At 37.3% G+C, this 18,811-nt stretch overlaps 2 protein-coding genes across 3 annotated transcripts; one reads left to right on the forward strand and one right to left on the reverse strand.

The window, feature by feature from the left end:
• Window positions 1–303: 303 nt before the first annotated feature.
• Window positions 304–4,445, reverse strand: LOC121783373 (polyadenylate-binding protein RBP45-like). The gene is made up of 7 exons (XM_042181428.1): window positions 4,091–4,445; window positions 3,370–3,841; window positions 1,605–1,660; window positions 1,396–1,526; window positions 1,221–1,317; window positions 999–1,148; window positions 304–668 (listed from the first exon to the last, which is right to left on the reverse strand). The coding sequence occupies exons 1-7, from the start codon at window positions 4,358–4,360 to the stop codon at window positions 666–668; spliced, it is 1,179 nt and encodes a 392-aa protein (XP_042037362.1). The 5' UTR covers window positions 4,361–4,445; the 3' UTR covers window positions 304–665.
• A 9,545-nt stretch (window positions 4,446–13,990) lies between these two features.
• LOC121783363 (DEAD-box ATP-dependent RNA helicase 41-like) lies at window positions 13,991–18,451 on the forward strand. 2 transcript variants are annotated; one of them, XM_042181415.1, is made up of 3 exons: window positions 13,991–14,246; window positions 16,678–17,210; window positions 17,277–18,451. In XM_042181415.1, exons 1-3 carry the CDS (start codon window positions 14,216–14,218, stop codon window positions 18,207–18,209), a joined length of 1,497 nt encoding a protein of 498 aa, XP_042037349.1. In that variant the 5' UTR covers window positions 13,991–14,215; the 3' UTR covers window positions 18,210–18,451. The 2 variants fall into 2 exon arrangements, with proteins under 2 accessions (XP_042037349.1, XP_042037348.1); XM_042181414.1 differs by having other exon boundaries at window positions 16,678–18,451.
• Window positions 18,452–18,811: the final 360 nt, after the last annotated feature.

Here is an 18,811-nt window from a genome sequence, read left to right on the forward strand (position 1 = left end):
TTATCGTTTGACAAACTCACACACAATCATTTCTAGTCGTTCTGCAACTGGAAAAGCCATGTGTTTTCATGCTTAAATTCATATACGTAGCCACTTATATATTAAACAGATGCTCATTAACATTATATTCCCATTTCGGCCCATTATAACGTTAACACTTAGAAAATAAAATAAATATCATGTACATATATGAAAGGAATAAAACACAAATGCATCAAAAGGCAAAGCTTATAAATTTATCAAAAGCACCCAAAAAAAACAAAGTAGATTGTGATTTTATAATGGCAATTAGATCATGATATGTAGACAAAATCAGAGCTGAATAACTGAATAATAATCACCCAAATGTTAGTTTAACGAATAACAACATTACAAGAATTTGCAGCAGCATGTTCATGTCAGCAATTTAGCAGAAACATCACATCACATCTCAAAACTAAGGCATGCAATCCATATGCAACCAATTCATCCCAACATAAGCAAAGAACTACAATTATACATGTAGTTTACTAAGTAAACCTCCAAAACAGTGGTGGGATAAAAGAGGTAAAACAAAACCGAAATACAGTAGCACAATATATTATTAGATATAAGTCCGATCCGACTAGGCAATATCATATAATAAGACACTCAGTATGGCAAAAGCTCCAACTGTTCTCCGGCAATCACTGCAACAATGAAAAATGCAAACATCAAATATTATACAATCAAAAATCTATAGAGCTGGTTGTCAACAGTTCATGATCAGTTTTGCTGGCATTAAAATGAAGCAAACCAGCCAATACTCAAGTTATACGTATTTTATATGAACCCAAGTAACTAGAAAGAGATTCAAATATGGATTGGGAAGTAGGAAAAAAGTTCTTCAGTCAAAAGAAAGGCATATCCCATATACCATACAATAACTGTTATGGCAAGCAAATAAGTCAGTCATATAAAGTTGATATTTCAAGTAGGTAAATCTGATAGTAGCTTTACACCACATAGGGAATCAATACCTGTTGTGGTTGTTGATAGTTTGCATATCCAGGATAGCTTGCATAATACATGTTTGGGTCTTGTGGTGGTGCAAATCCACCTTGCACCTCATGCCCCTGTGTATATCCATAGTAAGCCCCCCCACCCCACTGGTTTTGATCTTGCTGAGTCTGAAAAAAATTAACAAAATCAGAAACCCAATTCAAATAAAGCAGTAAAGTCAACATATTTAGATGCTTGACCTGCTTGTTTGAAGGACTTCGTCCCCATGAAAGACGGATATTCTGCCCTCCTAGTAGAGTACCATTTAAGTTTGATAAAGCTAGCTCAGCACATGACCTGGCACAAAACATTTACAAGAAGCAGATCAGTAGGAAGTTGGACCATGATAGATAACTGCAGGAAGTACCATGATACCTATCAGAAAACTGAACAAATCCACAACGCTTTCCAACTGGTATTTTTACATGTACCACGTCACCATACTGGGAGAATACTTGTCTCAAATGGTCATCGGTCACGTTGGGATCTAGACCACCAACAAATATCTACATTTTCAAGGTGACAAGTGAGTTGAAGGTCGTAAGAAAAACATCATGTAAACAGGGGGGGGGGAGGTTACGCACTGTTGTATTATTGGGATCACTTTCGCCCTGGGGTCCTTGAGAATTTTGATATGAAGCTGCAAGGATAAACAATTGTAAAGATTGGAGCCATAAAATGCTATATAAAATAATCACTGTCAATAATAAGAGACAAATCAATCAAAGCACAAAATAATGGCACACATTGATTGATCCTTCTTAAGATTTTTTCTGAATTGATCCTTCCATCGCTTACTTTCTAAGCAAATTCTGATACCTCCTTTCTGCTCCAAGCATCTTACATAAAGGTTCAAATATTGCCACTTAACAGAAACAAACTAGACAAAACAACTTATATTATGAGAGTATTATAATTTGTATCCCATAGTTCTGTTTATGCAATTTTTCCAGCAGAAATGTAAATAAACCAATCAGGTTAAACCAATCAGGTTCTAATCACTCTTAAGTCCAACTGACTCTAAGGTAAAAATTTTACCATGAAGGCATGCATATAAGGTATCTTGAGTCTTTATTAAAAATGTTAAATCTAGATTCTGAGTCAAAGGTTGCACCCTAATATACATAATTTCATAACTCCTCCATAGTCCATACCACCTACAACTTTACTATCAATAACATGAAAAGCACATCAGGATTTAGTTTCCTCCAACAGTCATTACTATACTAGGCTGTCAGGTCTACTGAAACTGAAAGGTATAAATATAATATGAAATGTGTTATGACCAACTTGAAAGCCATGATGCAAATGTAAAGAAAATCAAAGCATTATAAAGTTTCCATAATTTCCAAAGTCAAAACTCAAAACATTCCTTAAGCTAGAGTCACCAATACATATCCATATAAACAAGGGATCAAGTAAAACTATAACAATCAAAACAAAGGCACAAATAACTTCAAATCCAACATAGAGCTCTGTGACTGCACAATTACAGTTGAAGCCAGGTCAGAAAAGGATGAAGTAGGAGTGTCTGAATTACAGCTCCAAATACATCAAAGTCTCCAAGTCATCTAACAGCTATATAGCACTTGAACAAACAGCTTCTGATAGTACGTTAACAGAAGACAATCTTATTATTTGACTTAACCAGCATTGCATCTATTCAAAATAGGCTGGTAAGGGTAAATAGCCCATAAATATGGTGTTGTGTATATACATCGACATCTTTATTTCTCATTAAACTTAAACTACAAAAGGAGGAAAAATTGGTATACTAAAAAATTAAAAGGAAGGCATGGACATTGTTGACTGAAAAAGAGGGACTGTATTAAAAGGTAAGCTATGTGCGAGAAATGGTCCCCAATTGACTGCTACTTAAAGGGAGAACTTTTGAAAGTAAAGAAATCTGTAGCAAACGAAATGCCACAATGGAATGAAGGAAGCTTATGACATAAACAAATTCAACTGACCTAAACAGAGGCCACGCATTATACGGGAATCATTTCAGCTGAAACCAGTCCTAGGCCCCCGTAAATGAGAGCCTCTCTTTTCCCTGCTTCGAGACAACATGAGTTTTATAAGTCTTTTGGTGTTTAATATAATTATATTATTCCAAGGCTAGTAGAGTACTGGAAGGAAATGCTAGTGAATCTTTGCTTTTATAACTACAAGACCGTTCAAATCTAAAACTCCATAATAGAACTCCACAAAAACAAACTGGCAAATTGAATTTTCTATAGTTCACAAACAACCTGTATAATTGCATACATATATAGGAGTCATAGAAAATATTGGTAAGCCAATTTTGACAAAAAAATAATTGATGACGGGAAAAAATTATCTGCATACCGTTCTGAGTTGGCGCATTCATAGGTTTTTTGTTAGCAGCAGGACCAATCCTCATGGGCCTAGTTGAACAGAGAACACCATTCATTTCACTCATAGCACGCTGTTGCTCTCTCTCATCCCCAAACTTAACAAATCCATAACCCTTCGAGCGTCCAGTTAACCTATCTATAACAACTTTAGCACCCTTAACAGATTGGTAGACAGCCTTGAATGTTTCCTGCAGGACATAATCTGTAACATCACCCGCCAGATCTCCCACAAAAATTGTGTACTCAGGAGAGTCATCTGTACGCTTATCTCCCGCACCAAGACTAGCCCAGTTCAGTCGGAAGCTCTGTTCAGAATTAGGCATCAGCGCACCGTTATATCCTTGCAAGATAGTTTCAGCAGCAGCATGAGTCCTAAATTCCAGGAAGCCATACCCCTCAGATTGGCCTGTTTGCTTGTTGCGAATTACCTTAGCAGATACTAGCTGTAAACAACAGGCAATTAGATGAGATTTACAAGGATTTAAAAATCATTCATGCCTGAAAAACATGATTGCCTTTGATTCGCAACAAAAATTAAGTGCTTCCCCCAACCATATACACACATCAGAACAAAAAGGGGAAGCAAAAACGCAAAAGAAGTACTCCATATACCTTTTGCTGGAAAAATGTATCTAACGAAAAAATCCTAGCAACCACAAATCGATAGAATCTGAAAAGAAGTTAAAGCATACCTCGCCAGTGCTGTAGAAGCACGATGAGAGATAGGCCTCGTCCATCCAGTACTGAAGGTCGCCAATCCATAGAGATCGAACCTCATCGGCGGCGCCGCCAGCAGCGGAGTTGGTTGGCAGCGCACCATAGTGTTGTTGTTGTTGTTGCTGTTGCTGGTGCTGAGGCCAGAAGTGAGGCTGCTGCGGCATCGTCATCCACTGCTGCTGAGGGGGCTGCTGCTGATCCATCCCCATAGGTGGTGGTGCCATTCCTCCTGGTTGCTGCATCATTCTCGGCTGGAGCTAAACCCTAATTCAAACCTCGGGAAATTTGGGGATTTGAAAGGAGGTCTCTCACTACGATACGGATAAATAAATACGATAGGGTTTCGTGTTTTATGAAGGGAATTAATCGGTGATTTAAATAAAGTCGCGCCTTTATCATCACGCTTTCATGATATAAACTTTTTTTTTCCTTTTTCCCGCAATATATGTTTATCTCAAACTTATACAGATATCCTCCCTTTCTTATAAATATATTCTTTCATTCTTGGACTCTTTCCAAAAAATAGAAGCACTTCCTTTTTTGAAAAATTCTTTTTTTCTTTGAGGCAGGATCAGGACTCATTTCTACTTATTTTTTTTTATCTCTTTTATTTTACCAACCTACATTAAAATTCGTACAGTTTGAAAGTTTATATTTTCATAAAACGAAGGAAGTCGTATTTTCATAATATGAATATTGACTTATTGTATCTTGTATGATTGGAGAATGGCATAACAGTTTTAAGGGATAAATTTAGTACTTAGATGGCAGCTCCAAATCATAAACAAATCAATTTGTTTTTAGATACTCAAATTTTAGATTTATCAAATTTGGTTTCATGTTTATATTATTAGTGTAGTTTAAATAAAACAGTGTGTTTTTAGTTACTCAAATTTAAAGTTTTTCATATTTAGTTGATGTTTATGTTATTAGTGAAGTTTAGTTGGATGTATATAATAAAGAAATATAAATATAAAAGTGAGACCAACTTATCGGACGAATTTTAACATAATGCTTGATTTTTTTATTAATGTCTACATCTAAATATATCAAATTTAGATATTTGTACCCTATTCTCAATAGCCATGAAATGATCATCTTAGGGTGATCCTTTTGTCGACGGATGCTCCTATTACACTCGTAGTCTCTGAAGGATGAGAACCAACTATGTAGCATCTACATCGAGAATTCAAGTATTGTATACGCCATTAGTCCGATCCTTTGTCGGAACTACCCGTAATAACGAACTTGCAAAATGGATTTGTTTATCATAAAGAGATTGGTCGTCCCTGACCCTGCTTCACCTTAATTGTTATTTGAACAAGTAAAAGTTCTGTCTTGGTTCGAGTGGGGATAACATTTCTCTTCTGCATGTCCATGGAGTTTTGAAAAATCCAAACATCTCAGAGATAGAGAGGTAGGAATTTCCCGAACGAACCGCACTCCTTCGTATACGTCAGGAGTCCATTGATGAGAAGGGGCTGGGGAAAGCTTGAACCCAATTCCTACAGTGATGAATATGAGCGCAATTGGAAGATCGAGTTTCATTGAAGACGAAGACGACATATTCCACTCATGAGCTATGTAGTTTGTTTTCTTATGTTTTATTTGTTTCATCGCTTATTTGTTTTAAGTTATCTACACCAATTTGTATTGAAACATGTGTCATTTCAAGATATACCATTTTTATGGGAAAGAATGAACGACATAATTTTTTAGTGCATGAGTAAAGATATATTAAGATATCGATTGTACTTAACTCTAATTTCTTCATACTTTTCGATATGAACATATGGTACACTCTTGATCGTAATTGAGGTACTTCTTGACAAGCTTCCATAGGGAGGTGAGCTGCCTAAGATTTTGACTTCATTTTTTAAAGTGGATTGACTCTGAATGGTCATAAGTTATGAGGAATTGTCCTTTGTTTATGAGATAAGAGAATGTAGGTTTTGAAGTGGTGCTAGCCGATCAATGAAGACGGCGTCGTGACTTCATCATTGTAAGGCCACCCGCAACGCGTCTCGCGGGTGGCTCGTATCTCGTCCCGCAGAGACGAGACGGCGGCGAGACGTGTTGCAGCGCCCCGTCTATTTCCCGTCCCACCGAGACACCTCACGGGCTGTCTCGCCACGCGCTTGCGTAACGTGGCGCACTCCGGCGCCATGCGTGACGCCCACTCACCGGCCCGCGAGTGGGCTTCGTCACGCTGAAGCAATAAATCATTTTTTTAAAAAAAATCAAATTTAATTAAAAAAATAAATAAATAAATCGAAAACAGTAATATTACCGTTTTTCGACCCTTTTCCTTTTTTTAATTTTTTTACTCTATAAATACTCCTATTTTATTCTCATTTCACACACAAATACACATCAAATCCTCCAAATCATCTCCATTTTCTCTCCAATTTTCATCTAACCTCTCACCATAAAATGTCCGGCGACGGAAACTCTGGCGGTGGCGGCTCCAGCGGGCAGTGTTGTCAAAATGTCGTTCGGGTCGCTCGGGTCGCACGGGTCGCCTGGGTCGAGACCATCACCGCCCCAACATGGGTGGGTTGATCGAGATACAGGGTCGCCGTTGGGTCGAGTGGGTCGCCTGGGTCGCCCTAAACACATGCTATCTCTGATTTTTTCAAATCTCTTACATGTTTTCTGACTCTCTGAATCACAATTCTCTATATATAAGCATGCACCACGTCAAACTTTTCAAACCTACTTTCTACACTTTAGAATTCGGCCTCTTCACTCTTAATCAAATAAAAAATTCAAAGATCTTTTGCTGCCACCCTTCATATATTCCTTTGTTTTGATATTTTCAGACAATGATATCAATTATTTATTGTGTTATGACTTCTGAATTGTTTTGATATTTTGATCATTTCTATTTTCCACTTTATCTCTATTCACATGAATTGCGTCTACATTTATATTATTTGATATATTATAAACATTAGAGCAATATATTTATTTTATTTAATATTAAAAGGCAAAACAATTAGCCTAGATTTGTGGGTCTCTCGACCCAGTCGAATCGTCGACCCGCGACCCGAACTTTTACCTCATCGACCCGATGCGCCCCGCGACCCTAACAACACTGCCAGCGGGTTTGACATCAACGCGTTTGGCGACTGGGGGGCATGTACAACGTGTTGGGTGGTTCCGATTCTGGTTTGTCTACGCCGGTCACCCAGGGCTCGTCGACGCCGGGGGGTTACCAACCACCCCATTTTGATGTGGATGCATACGCTCGTCCCTCCGCCCCGAGGTATTTGCAGGGATTATCCCAAATTCAGGAGGATTATCCGGATGAACCCATCCGAAAGGAGGATGAGGCGGTGGAAGCTCCAGGGCATTCGACGCCGTGGATGAAGAGGCAGAGGCAGCCGAGGAGGATGAGGATGTAGGCCGGCATCTGTACAGCCGCAAGAACACGATGGTGGTGTACAACGCCTGGATCAGAGTCTCGTACGATCCCATGGTCGGGAATCAACAATCCCGGAAGTGCTTCTGGGAAAAGGTCACTGAGGCCTACAACGAGATCAAGCCAATAGGGTTCCGCCGCCGCACATTGAAGATGCTCCGCGCTCACTTTGACCGAGTCGACAGGGAGGTCAAAAAATTCTGCGACATCTACAAGAACGAAGCGGCTCATTACCAAAGCGGAGCAACAGGAGCCGACATTCTGAGATCGGCTTTGCGAGTCTACTTCGACGACACCGGCAAAGAATTCAGACATGTCGATGTCTGGGAGGCCGTCAAAGACGAGGAAAGGTGAGCAGGCGGTGTGCGGTCCAGCTCGGACTCGACCTCGAAGAGCACGAAGCACACGGCGGGTGGCCAATACTCGTCTAGTGGGGCGGTTCGGGCAGCGCCGCACAAGAGGCTGCCTGTAATACCCCAAAGAAATGACCTTAGTCGGAAATTGATTTTCCGATTAGGAAACCGGAGAATCAGGACTCTTGTCGAATAATTTGATATTGAAAATAGTGGTTGGATATGTGAAAATATGGTTGGTCTGTATATGTGCTAAGTATGTTGGTATGTGATATTGCTTGGTAGATGTCATGTGGAATTCTTGATGCTATGGGAACGTTAATTCAAAATTTAGAAGGAAATAAATTGAAATATTAAAGTGTATGATTAGAAAGTGATTAAATGAAAATTAAGTGTTAGAAAATAATATTAAGAAGTGTAAAACTTGTATATCAGGTTTTCGGCGATTGTTTCGACAACGAAAATGGCCAAATTAATTAAAATAATTAATGAGGGTATTGTAGCCTTATAATTAAGTATTATGAGTATAATTTGAATAAGATTAAGAAAGAAATTAGGATTTATACGATGTTCGTGTAGAAAATTCGATAGAAGGGCATTTCGGTCTTTTTACACTAATTAAATCAATTCTTTCTCTTTGTTTGGAAAGTGCCGATTTTTACTCATCAACTAGGAATGAAATGGCTGCAAATTTTATCTTAATTATTATTAGAGAAGTCTAGAAATAAGGCTTTACAAATGGTTTATTTGAATGTTGCTGAGTGTCTCAATTTTAGCCATGAAAAATGCTAATGTTGGGAGACTAACTTAAAAATATGAGATGTCATCTTTCTTCCTCATTTTTCTTCTCTACAAAAATCGGCAGCAACCTCTCTAAAATCACCATAGCTATTTCTCTCACATTTTTCTTAAGTTTATCGGCGAATCGAACGTGTAATCGCGTAATCGGGACTTTCTCGAGGTATCTCTCTCTGCCTACCTTATATTTATAGCATTTAAATAAATGAAAAGTAGAGGGTGGAGGGCTGACAGGTTTGGAATAATTGAGAGGTTGTAGGGGGGAATGATTTTAATTCTTGAATAGTTCATGAATAAGTGGTTGCTGTGTAGGTTTAAGCATGTTTTGATAAATTATTTAGAACCTATTGAACTCTAGCATAAAGATTTCATGAGGATTGAAAATACTCATTTGATTTTATTGTTTTTATGATTAAATATCTAGCTAGATAAAATATATGGTTAGTGAGATGATTAAACATAAATGGAAATAGAATTTGATATAAATGTTTGAATCAGATTTAATCCCCTGTTTTTCAATGATCTGTTCCGAATTGTTCGGCATGTGTAGAACAGTGAAAATTATGGTTTAACAATTTTTAAAACCCCTTTGATGAGTCTAGTATTTTGGAGAATTTTGGAGTTCGTTTAATACATCAATAAATTGTTATAAAAATACATCTATAACTATCATACTTTTCGTAACGCAACCAGTTTTTCTGTGTTTTATCTGAATTATTCAGAGTGCTTGAGGTAGAGGTAAATTTGATGAAGAAATTACTAAATTGACTATCGAGTGCTTGAGGTAGAGGTAAATTTGATGAAGAAATTACTAAATCGACTATAAGGTATCTAGATAGTGTCTGAAATTTATAAAGAATTTACAAGTACTTTTAGTATTTATAACAATTGATTTGAAAATGCTGCCAGAAATTGTCTGATTTTGGTAGTCTGTGGGAAAATGGTGATATCTCTTAAATCATTAGGAAGTTTTGAATAAATCTTGTTGGATTATAAACTAGACTTCTTTGGGTATTTTTAAATGTCAAAGATAGTCTCTAAATTCTTCTGAATGAAGGTCGAACATTAATGATAAATCAGTCCAGTGCAGTGGTTATGTTGAAGATAAATGAAGAATTTATAGAAATACTTTACATTTTACATATAGAATATTAATTAAGAATAAATGTGAGAGTTTGGCTTATATGTAAAATTATATTCTCTATGGATTAATGTATATTACAATGCTATCAAGGTAGTTACGCCCAATTATTAGCCATGTCAAAGAGTAAGGGGTTGGAAGAAAAAGAGTCGTCGAAAAGAAAGGTTTGGAAGTAAACACCATCCAGGTATCATGCTCAGCACTTAATAGGCCTAATTCTCTTGTGTGCTTTTACGTGATAATTAAATGTTCTTATGTGTTTTATGTTTTTATATGCGAATATGTAACTTGTGAACTCGATGAATTATGATTAATTATGGAATAAGAGACTTATGAAGTTAACTATGAGGGGATAATGAGTTGTTGAATGGGTTGATAATGAAATATGGAAAGGGAAGAGTATAATGGTGATTGTAAAGATGGTTAGATAAATGTGGAGATGGGCGTTAAGGTGAATGTGATAAGTGATATATGTTGATGAGAGGTATACAAATATGATTACTTGTGACGATATCTGATCTATCTGTGATGATATATGATTGTCTGTGTTGATGTGTTATTTTGAAAATTGTACTTGACTGTGCTTACGCCACGTGCTTGAGTGTGTTCAGTGGGTACAATTGGCATGCCATGGGACAGCAGCGCTGCATTATCTGTGATCTCTCGTCTTCTGGATAACCGAAGCGAAGATCGTCTGATATATGATATATGTCTGAAATCTTATTTGTCTCTATATGCACCCTCGGGTGATCTGATTATATGTCTGCACCCTAAATGGGTGGTATGCGCGGAGTCCTCTTGAGAACAAAAATCCGCCTCTGAATCTGATTCTGTTTCTGATCTAGTCCGCATATCCTAGTCTGTCACTAAGCACATAAAAGGGGTTATGCTTGTTATGGCATGCAATGATGTGTGTGATGTGTATGTGTGTTAGTATGTGGATAAAAATGCAGTATATGTTTTCATATGTGAGGATATCAATGATTGGTATCTGTGTTTCTATGCATGATATTGTGCGAACTAGCATATGTGATCAAAACGCGTAATAATGCGTGAATATCTGGAATATATATGGTAACTTTGATATGATGTGTTGATATCTAGACTAAGTACTTGGATTTTGTTATGTGATTCTATTCGGTTCATATACTTGTGTTAAGAGTTTAAGATTTTGTTATTGTGATTTAATGGCTAAATTGATCAAATATAAGGGATGATATATGTGACAAATGTGATAATATAGGAATTTATATGAAACTTTTGTTATAATTTGATAAGCTAATATTTTATACATTAAATGGATTATGTTACATGGTTATGATGATTTATGATAAATATATTGAAAACCTAAGAACTTGCAAACAATGTTTATGGCGTATGCGAAGAATTGTATTACTATACACTTTTGTTGACATAGTTTGGAAATTTGACGTCGTGGATGATTGATTTGACTGTTAGTACAAGTATATTGACATGATCAGGTAATGGATAAGTAAAATGCTTATGAGTTAAAGATAATTCAAAATATTTGTCTATATGTATGTGTTTGATTATGTGAAAATGTTGGTGATCTATATATGTGTTAATGTGTGAATAATAATTGGTGATGTGCATCTTACTTTGTATTCTACAATATTGGTTTACAAAGTGATGTATGATTATAAATCTGCTAAATTCAATGAGATGAAAGATGATGACTGTTGATATGTTCTGGGATTGATATGACTCATTGTTGGTTTCTGGGCATGTGATGGTTATAGGGGAGATGCTGCCTAAATTGTGTTAGAAATTAATAAAATGATAATAACATGATGGAGGTGGTAATAATTGGTAAATAAAACAATGATAGGAATTGTTAGAATTTTAAGTTGTATGATTATTACTTGAAGAGAATTTTGGCTAAAGTGCTGAGTGGGCTACAAGTTAGTTGGCATTGGAGAGTACCTGTTGAAGTTCATGTCTGTCTCAGCGCTGCATCCTTGGTGGCTCACTGAGCTCTATTAGAGATAGATCTTTTAAATTGTTAGTTGTGGCATGTTAGCACTAAATTTTTATATTAAGTTATTTTTGCTATAATTGTAAATATTAAATAATAATTTAAATATTTGGTTTTGACTGGTTCAGAAAATGAAAATTTTAAATTGCCATACCTTATGGTACCTGAATTGTGACATCACATATTCGGCCTGCAGACGTCGGGTAGGGGTGTTACACTGCCTCGCAGGAGGTTGAGGGCACGACAGACGATGCCAGGGGGTCCTCTCGTGGGCGCCGTCGGCCGTAAGGGACCAAGGCGGCGAAGACGGCTAGAGGGAGGAGGGGCCGAGGCGAATCAAGCCAGGCGGGCTCTGGCTCGAACACCCTATTGTCCATGTACTTGACCGCCACGATGGCGGACACTTCCCGCATGACGCCTCCACAATACCAAGCCCATCTTGCCGGAATTGAGTATATGACAAGACAAATTGGTATTCCGCCTCCAGGTAGCTTGAATGCACCGCCACCGCCTTCGGGAGATGATTCGTCGGCGGAGTAGTTTTTTTAATTTCTATAAAATTGTATTTTAAATTTTGTTTTTTTTTAAAATTTATTTTGCCACGAATTTAATTATGTATTTTTTTTAGGATTTTAAGTTGTATTTTTTTTTATTTAATGAAGTGTGTTTTTTATTAATTGAATTTGTTGGAAAAAAATAAAAAATGAAATTGAATGAATAGTAAGTTAAGAGATGGTTAAGAGAAGGATAAGAGATGGAGGGTTGCAGGTTCTGTCTCTTAGTTAAGAGATTGAGTGAAAAGTACAGTAGGGCCTATGAATAGTTAAAGGATGAGACGATTAAGAGACGGATAAGAAACCGCGTTGGCCTAAGAGTCTTGTTTTGATTTTATAGTGAGAATAACATGAGTAAGGGTGGTTGTAATGTATGGTATTTGTATTTTTCTTATTATAGTGTTTTTTTGTATATTAAAGTAATGTAATGTTAATGAAATAAAATATGAACGATTTGGATTGCAAATGTGAAATTGCGAGAAGTTTTACATATTTATTTGTACACTCATGGATTTTTGAAGCAAGAAGTATTACAAATATTTGAACTTTTGCACCTACTATTTGAATAATAATCCCAACTGAAATTTAATTATCTGGCTCCATTATGTTTACAACTAATTTTATACTTTAGTGAATAAAAAACAATTAAAATTGAAATACAAATGATAAAAAAGTACTCCCTCCGTCCCAGGGTATTAGACTCGTATACCATTTTGGGGTGTCCCAACATACTTGACCACTTTCTATTTATGGTAAAAAATTAAAGAATTTAAGTAACACCCTTATTACAATTAGGATTAAAATATTGTTAATTAATCCAATGTTAATTGAATGGAAATCGGTACCCAACCCACCAACATCATTTCATTTTTATGTCTTCTCTCTCTTCCAGACTCAATCCCTCATTCTCTCTCCACGCCTCTTCCAAAAAAAACCTAGATCTAACATTTTCTCTCAAACTCACGCATCCATGGCTTCCAACGACGAAATATGTGAGCCTAATCCAAGCGATGATGGGTGGGTTAACCCCCGACGCCCCCTTACTCGCTCGCCGTGGTGGTCTGCTGGCAGTGGCGGTGGCGGAGGAAAATCACTCGTCGTGGTGCAAGGAAAGAGGAAAGCTCAAAGTTTTTCAACCTCCTGCCCCCCCCCGTTGTGCCGTCTGTTGAGTCCGCCGAGAAAGCTCCGATTGCCGACGCCACCACCCCTGCCGTAAAGAAGTTCAAGAGCGGTCAGCTGAAATTAAAAGATCTGAAAGCTGTGTTTTGAAAATTTCAATTAGGCGCTAAATGTGAATCAAAGTGAATCAAAATTTCAATTTAGTTTTGATCTTTTCATAGTCATTGATTATTTTAATGTTTGCAATACATATTGTTTGAAATATGCTCAATTTGAACTTGACGTCGTATTTAGCATTCATTAAATATGGATACTTTTAATATGAGTAAAGTTAATTAGAAATATGCTTTGAAATATCAGTAAGTTAAATGCATGCATACAAAAAATTAATTATTCCATTTATTTTAAATTTAAAAATAAAAATACAATATATCACCTAATCTACTTTATTACCAACTTCATTTACACCACTAAACACCACCTCCTAAATTCCTGTGCCCAATAGAAGTGAGTCTAACTCACGGAGGGAGTAGTAGTAATCGGTTTAAGCAAACAAATACACGCTTCGCGATTCACACACGCAGCTCCTTTCTCCGGCAGCTCCTTTCCGGAGCCGCCTTTACCGTTTTACGGTGATACTAGGCTAGTTTTGCCTTCCCTTGTGTAAAGCCTTCAATCTTCCGCTTCCAAATTTGAGCTTCTCGGTTACATCTCAATGGCTACTGATCACAATCAAGCCCCATCAGGTTCTCATCCCCTTTTCACTTTTCTGCAAATCAAATTTTCAATATCCGAATTCCACCTTTTTCCAATTATTACTGTAAACTATCTAGATTGAAAAGAAGTCTATGTTGCAATATTGGGATTGAACCCACTGGCTATTTACTTGTCTATAATTCCATGGATGCAGTATACCTCCTCCATTGAACCTAGCATATGTCCCACTATCGTCTAACAATTGAGCTGCATATTTTAAACACACAAATTTTTAGGAATGAGATATTAGCAGACTTTGCCTTTTTCCTGGCCTCTTGGGGAAAACGAAATTGGAGAGTTCAATAGCAGATTAGCCATGTCAAAATGAGTAAAATTGAAGCTATCTAGCAGAGTAAGGATCTTTAGATAGACATGTATGTATGTGGTAGATGTCAATCAGCTAGTTGAAAAGGGATATTAATGAGATTGTATAAGCAAATGGGGGATATACATATAGGACATGTATCGACTCCTTTTCTCAAAACCAAACCTCTTAATGTTTATCAGTTATATCAATGTTATTGTTCTGATTTTTAACATGTAATTAAGATCCCCCTACACCTTCCTACTCCTACTGATAAAAACATGAATCTTTGTTTCAAAATTAGGCGGCTAGGCGCTAGGAAAAGCTTAACCACTTCCCCTTTGGCCTTATGTGGCCCATGCTTCATAATTCTAGGAAAAGCCAGATCTCTATTATGAAACTATCTAGGATGAAAAGAATTGAACATTGATTGGGATTGAATGCACTGGTTGTTTACTTGTCTATAATCTCGTGAGTTGCTTTGTTGCAAATGTTATCTTTCACCATATACTTCTGGCCTTTGAAATGACTGTTCCGAATGTTCTCATTTATTTATTTTTATACATTTCTGCTGTTTTAGTGTTGAGAGAAAAATCTGAACTAGTTTGTTTGTAACTGGGAAATACGTTTTTCTTATTTATGATTACAGAATATTTAAGCTTCCTGAAAATCTTGATGGTGCGACCACATTAGTTTACCAAATTATGCAGTCCTCTTTTAGGCATGGATTAACTTCAACTTTGGCCCATATGGTTTTGATATCATGAACATGTTTCCATCCTTATCTGCCTTCTCACAGTCAAGTCTTTGATTGACTAATTCATCAATGACAATGCCTGAGCTGTTGGCAATTGGCTCCAACTTCCCGTTATAAGGATTCTCCATCATCTTGTGACAATTTCCATTATGTGTGCAGAGATGTTGTCTCTCAAGCAACATGTTGAATTTCGTTACTGATTATCAGATAGATACTCGCCTTCTTGAGCGAGTTTGACATTTTTACTTGTGAGAAATTACAACTTATTTCAGTGATTTTCTTATTGGGGAGAATAATTTAAGTCTAAAATACAATTCTTATTTTTTTTCTAACTTCGTGCATCAATTCCATGGATGCACTACACCTCCTCCATTGAACCTACCGTAGCAAGTTAAGCATGTCCCACTATCGTGTAACAGTTGAACTGCATAATTTCAACCAAAAATATAGTAGGAATGACTTATTAGCAAGACTACCTTTTTCGCAGCCTCGGGCAAAAAATATTAGAGAGTTCAATAGCAGACTAGCCATGTCAAAATGGGTAAATTTAAGCTATCTAGCTGAGTAAAGATCTTTAGATAGACGCGTATGTGGTATATGGCAATCAGCTAGTTGAAAAAGGATATGAATGAGATTGTACAAGCAAAGGAGGGATATACGTGTAGGATATGCATCGACTCCTTTTCTCAAAACCAAACCTCTCATTTATATCTGCGTTATTGTTCTGATATTTACTTGTAATGAGGACCCCCTACACCTTCCTATTGATAAAACATAAATCTTTGTATCAAAAATTGGGTGGCTGGCTTCCCCAAAGTCATAATGATTAACCTGCCATGATGGTTTTATAGTCACAAGTCACTATTTTTAAAATATATTCTGGTAGTTCTTGTCATTCCAATTTTATGTTTGCGCTTAACAGTGTTTTCATTGTAAACAAAAAATATTTCTGCATCCCTTCCCACTTTGAATGAACGATACCAAAGTTATTTTGTTCAACTTTTAAATGCCAAGCGCTGACATATTTCCCACTGTGATTTAGACAGCCTATAGTGTAAAAGTAAATTACTTTTAGTTTATGACATGCGATCCTTTTACATCCGCTTCATCAAGATAATTGCCTCAAGGAGCAAAACAGTAGAAGGATTCTTATAAATGCTTATTGATTTATACTCTCAACTTGAATAGCCAATATTATTTTGCAAAAAGTCACAATCTAAAGATGCTCATCGCTGACATATAAATCATGTTGCCTTCATATCTCGGCTTCTTTACTTTTTTCTTTTGGGTCTGTGAGCATCGGGTGCTTAGTGAATCCAGAGTTTATTGGCGCATACTAATCGTGTCAGTCCTTGTGCAGATGATGAAGTCAAAGAAAGATGTTGGGATCAAAGAGAAGCCTTGCCTGGAGAGCCAATTTGTGCTGTATGCGGCCGCTATGGTGAGTACATTTGTGATGAGACCGATGATGATATTTGCAGTCTCGAGTGTAAGCAGTCTCTTCTCAGTCGGTTATCAAAATCAAAGGCTTCACGCGAGCAACCATCCCCGGCAAAACTTCTAGCAATGGATGAATGCTACTATGTTCGAGATGGAAATAATGAATCTGAGCCTCGATGTCTAAGCAATAGTCAGACTGAGTTGCTCAGGAGAAAGCTTGAAATATCCGTACAGGGAGATAATACCCCAGACCTTGTTCTGTCATTTGCTTCGTGTAATCTTCCTCATAAGCTCCTTCTAAATCTAGAAGCAGCAGGATATGAAATGCTGACTCCTGTCCAGATGCAGGCAATTCCATCTGCACTATTAGGCCATAGTTTGCTCGTCTCAGCTGAGACTGGCTCTGGGAAAACTTGTTCCTTCCTCGTCCCAGTTATCTCTCATTGTACAAAGGTAAATAACAACCCACAAAAGCCATTAGCAATGGTCCTCACACCAACGAGAGAGCTTTGTATACAGGTGGAGGAACAGGCAAAGTTACTTGGTCAAGGTTTACCTTTCAAAACTGCCCTGATCGTCGGTGGTGATGCCATGGCGGGACAAGTTCATCGAATCCAGCAGGGAGTTTCTATGATTGTCGGGACCCCAGGGAGGCTTATTGATCTTCTCACTAAGCATGAATTTGAATTGGATTCTATATCAATTCTAGTGATCGATGAAGTGGATTGCATGATCGAGAGGGGATTCCGTGAGCAAGTCATGCAGATTTTCTTGGCTTTGTCGCGGCCCCAAGTGTTGATGTACTCTGCGACAATCTCAAAAGAAGTCGAGAGGGTGGCTGGTTCGATGGTGAAAGATCTCGCTGTTATATCAGTTGGCAAGCCCAGCAAACCTAGCAAGGCTGTCAAGCAGCTGGCGATATGGGTGGAGTCAAACAAGAAGAAGCAAAAGCTTTTCGATATACTCACAAGCAAACAGCATTTCAAGCCGCCTGTCGTGGTGTTTGTGGGTTCTAGGCTTGGGGCGGATCTCCTCTCTGAAGCCATAACAATAAAAACTGGGGTGAAAGCTGTATCAATACATGGAGAGAAAAAAATGGAGAGAAGAGATATATTGAGATCATTCTTGGTTGGCGAGGTCAGTGTGATTGTGGCCACAGGAGTGTTGGGACGGGGGATCGACCTGCTGTCTGTGAGGCTGGTGATTGTGTTTGACATGCCGAATTCCATGAAAGAATACGTGCACCAGATCGGGAGGGCGTCGAGGATGGGAGAGGATGGTGCAGCTATGGTGTTTGTGAATGAGGAGAACAAGAAACTGATTCCTGAGTTGGTGGAGCTCTTAACATTGAGTGGCGCTTCGATTCCTCGCGAGCTCGCCATTGCGAATTCACGATGCTCAGTCTCAACCAGCAAGTCTCACAAGAAAAGAAAGTATGCTCACTCAAGGTAGCTTTTTTCCTTTCTGCAGGAGACATGAATGAATCTCTCCTCTTTTCTTCGATGAGAATTGAGAGATACATTTTTTGATAGGTTTATGTTTGAGGATTGTGTATGTCATGTTTATAGGAGATGACAGGAATCGTGGTTTTATTAATTGCATCTTTTTGCTTTAGTATATGCAAATGATGTTTAATTGACTACGATGTTTTGTTTCGAAGTGACCCAATGCATTGTTTAAATTTATTCGATTAACGATTTAATCAAGTTCAATTTATAAAGTAATTATTTAATGCTAGTATATGAAATGTTGAATGAGATACCGAAGAGCGTGTGCACAATACTTAATTAGTCAAACTTTATTGGTTTTGGATTTTTATCAGATCGATCTGAAAAGAATCTTGATAATTTTAGGTTGAGTTAGGTTCGGATACCCAATAAGAAATAGTAGTTTTTTATTTAAATCGCGATAAATTGTATTATATCATTATCATGTTGTGTCAATTCGAATTATACTTTTTTTTATTATGTAACATCGGTTTTAACCGTTTAGTCATTATCATGTTGTGTCAATTCGAATTATACTTTTTTTTATTATGTAACATCAGTTTTAAT

The sequence above is a fragment of the Salvia splendens genome, chromosome 21, assembly GCF_004379255.2.
Source record: "Salvia splendens isolate huo1 chromosome 21, SspV2, whole genome shotgun sequence".
In the NCBI taxonomy this organism is placed as follows: Eukaryota; Viridiplantae; Streptophyta; class Magnoliopsida; order Lamiales; family Lamiaceae; genus Salvia; species Salvia splendens.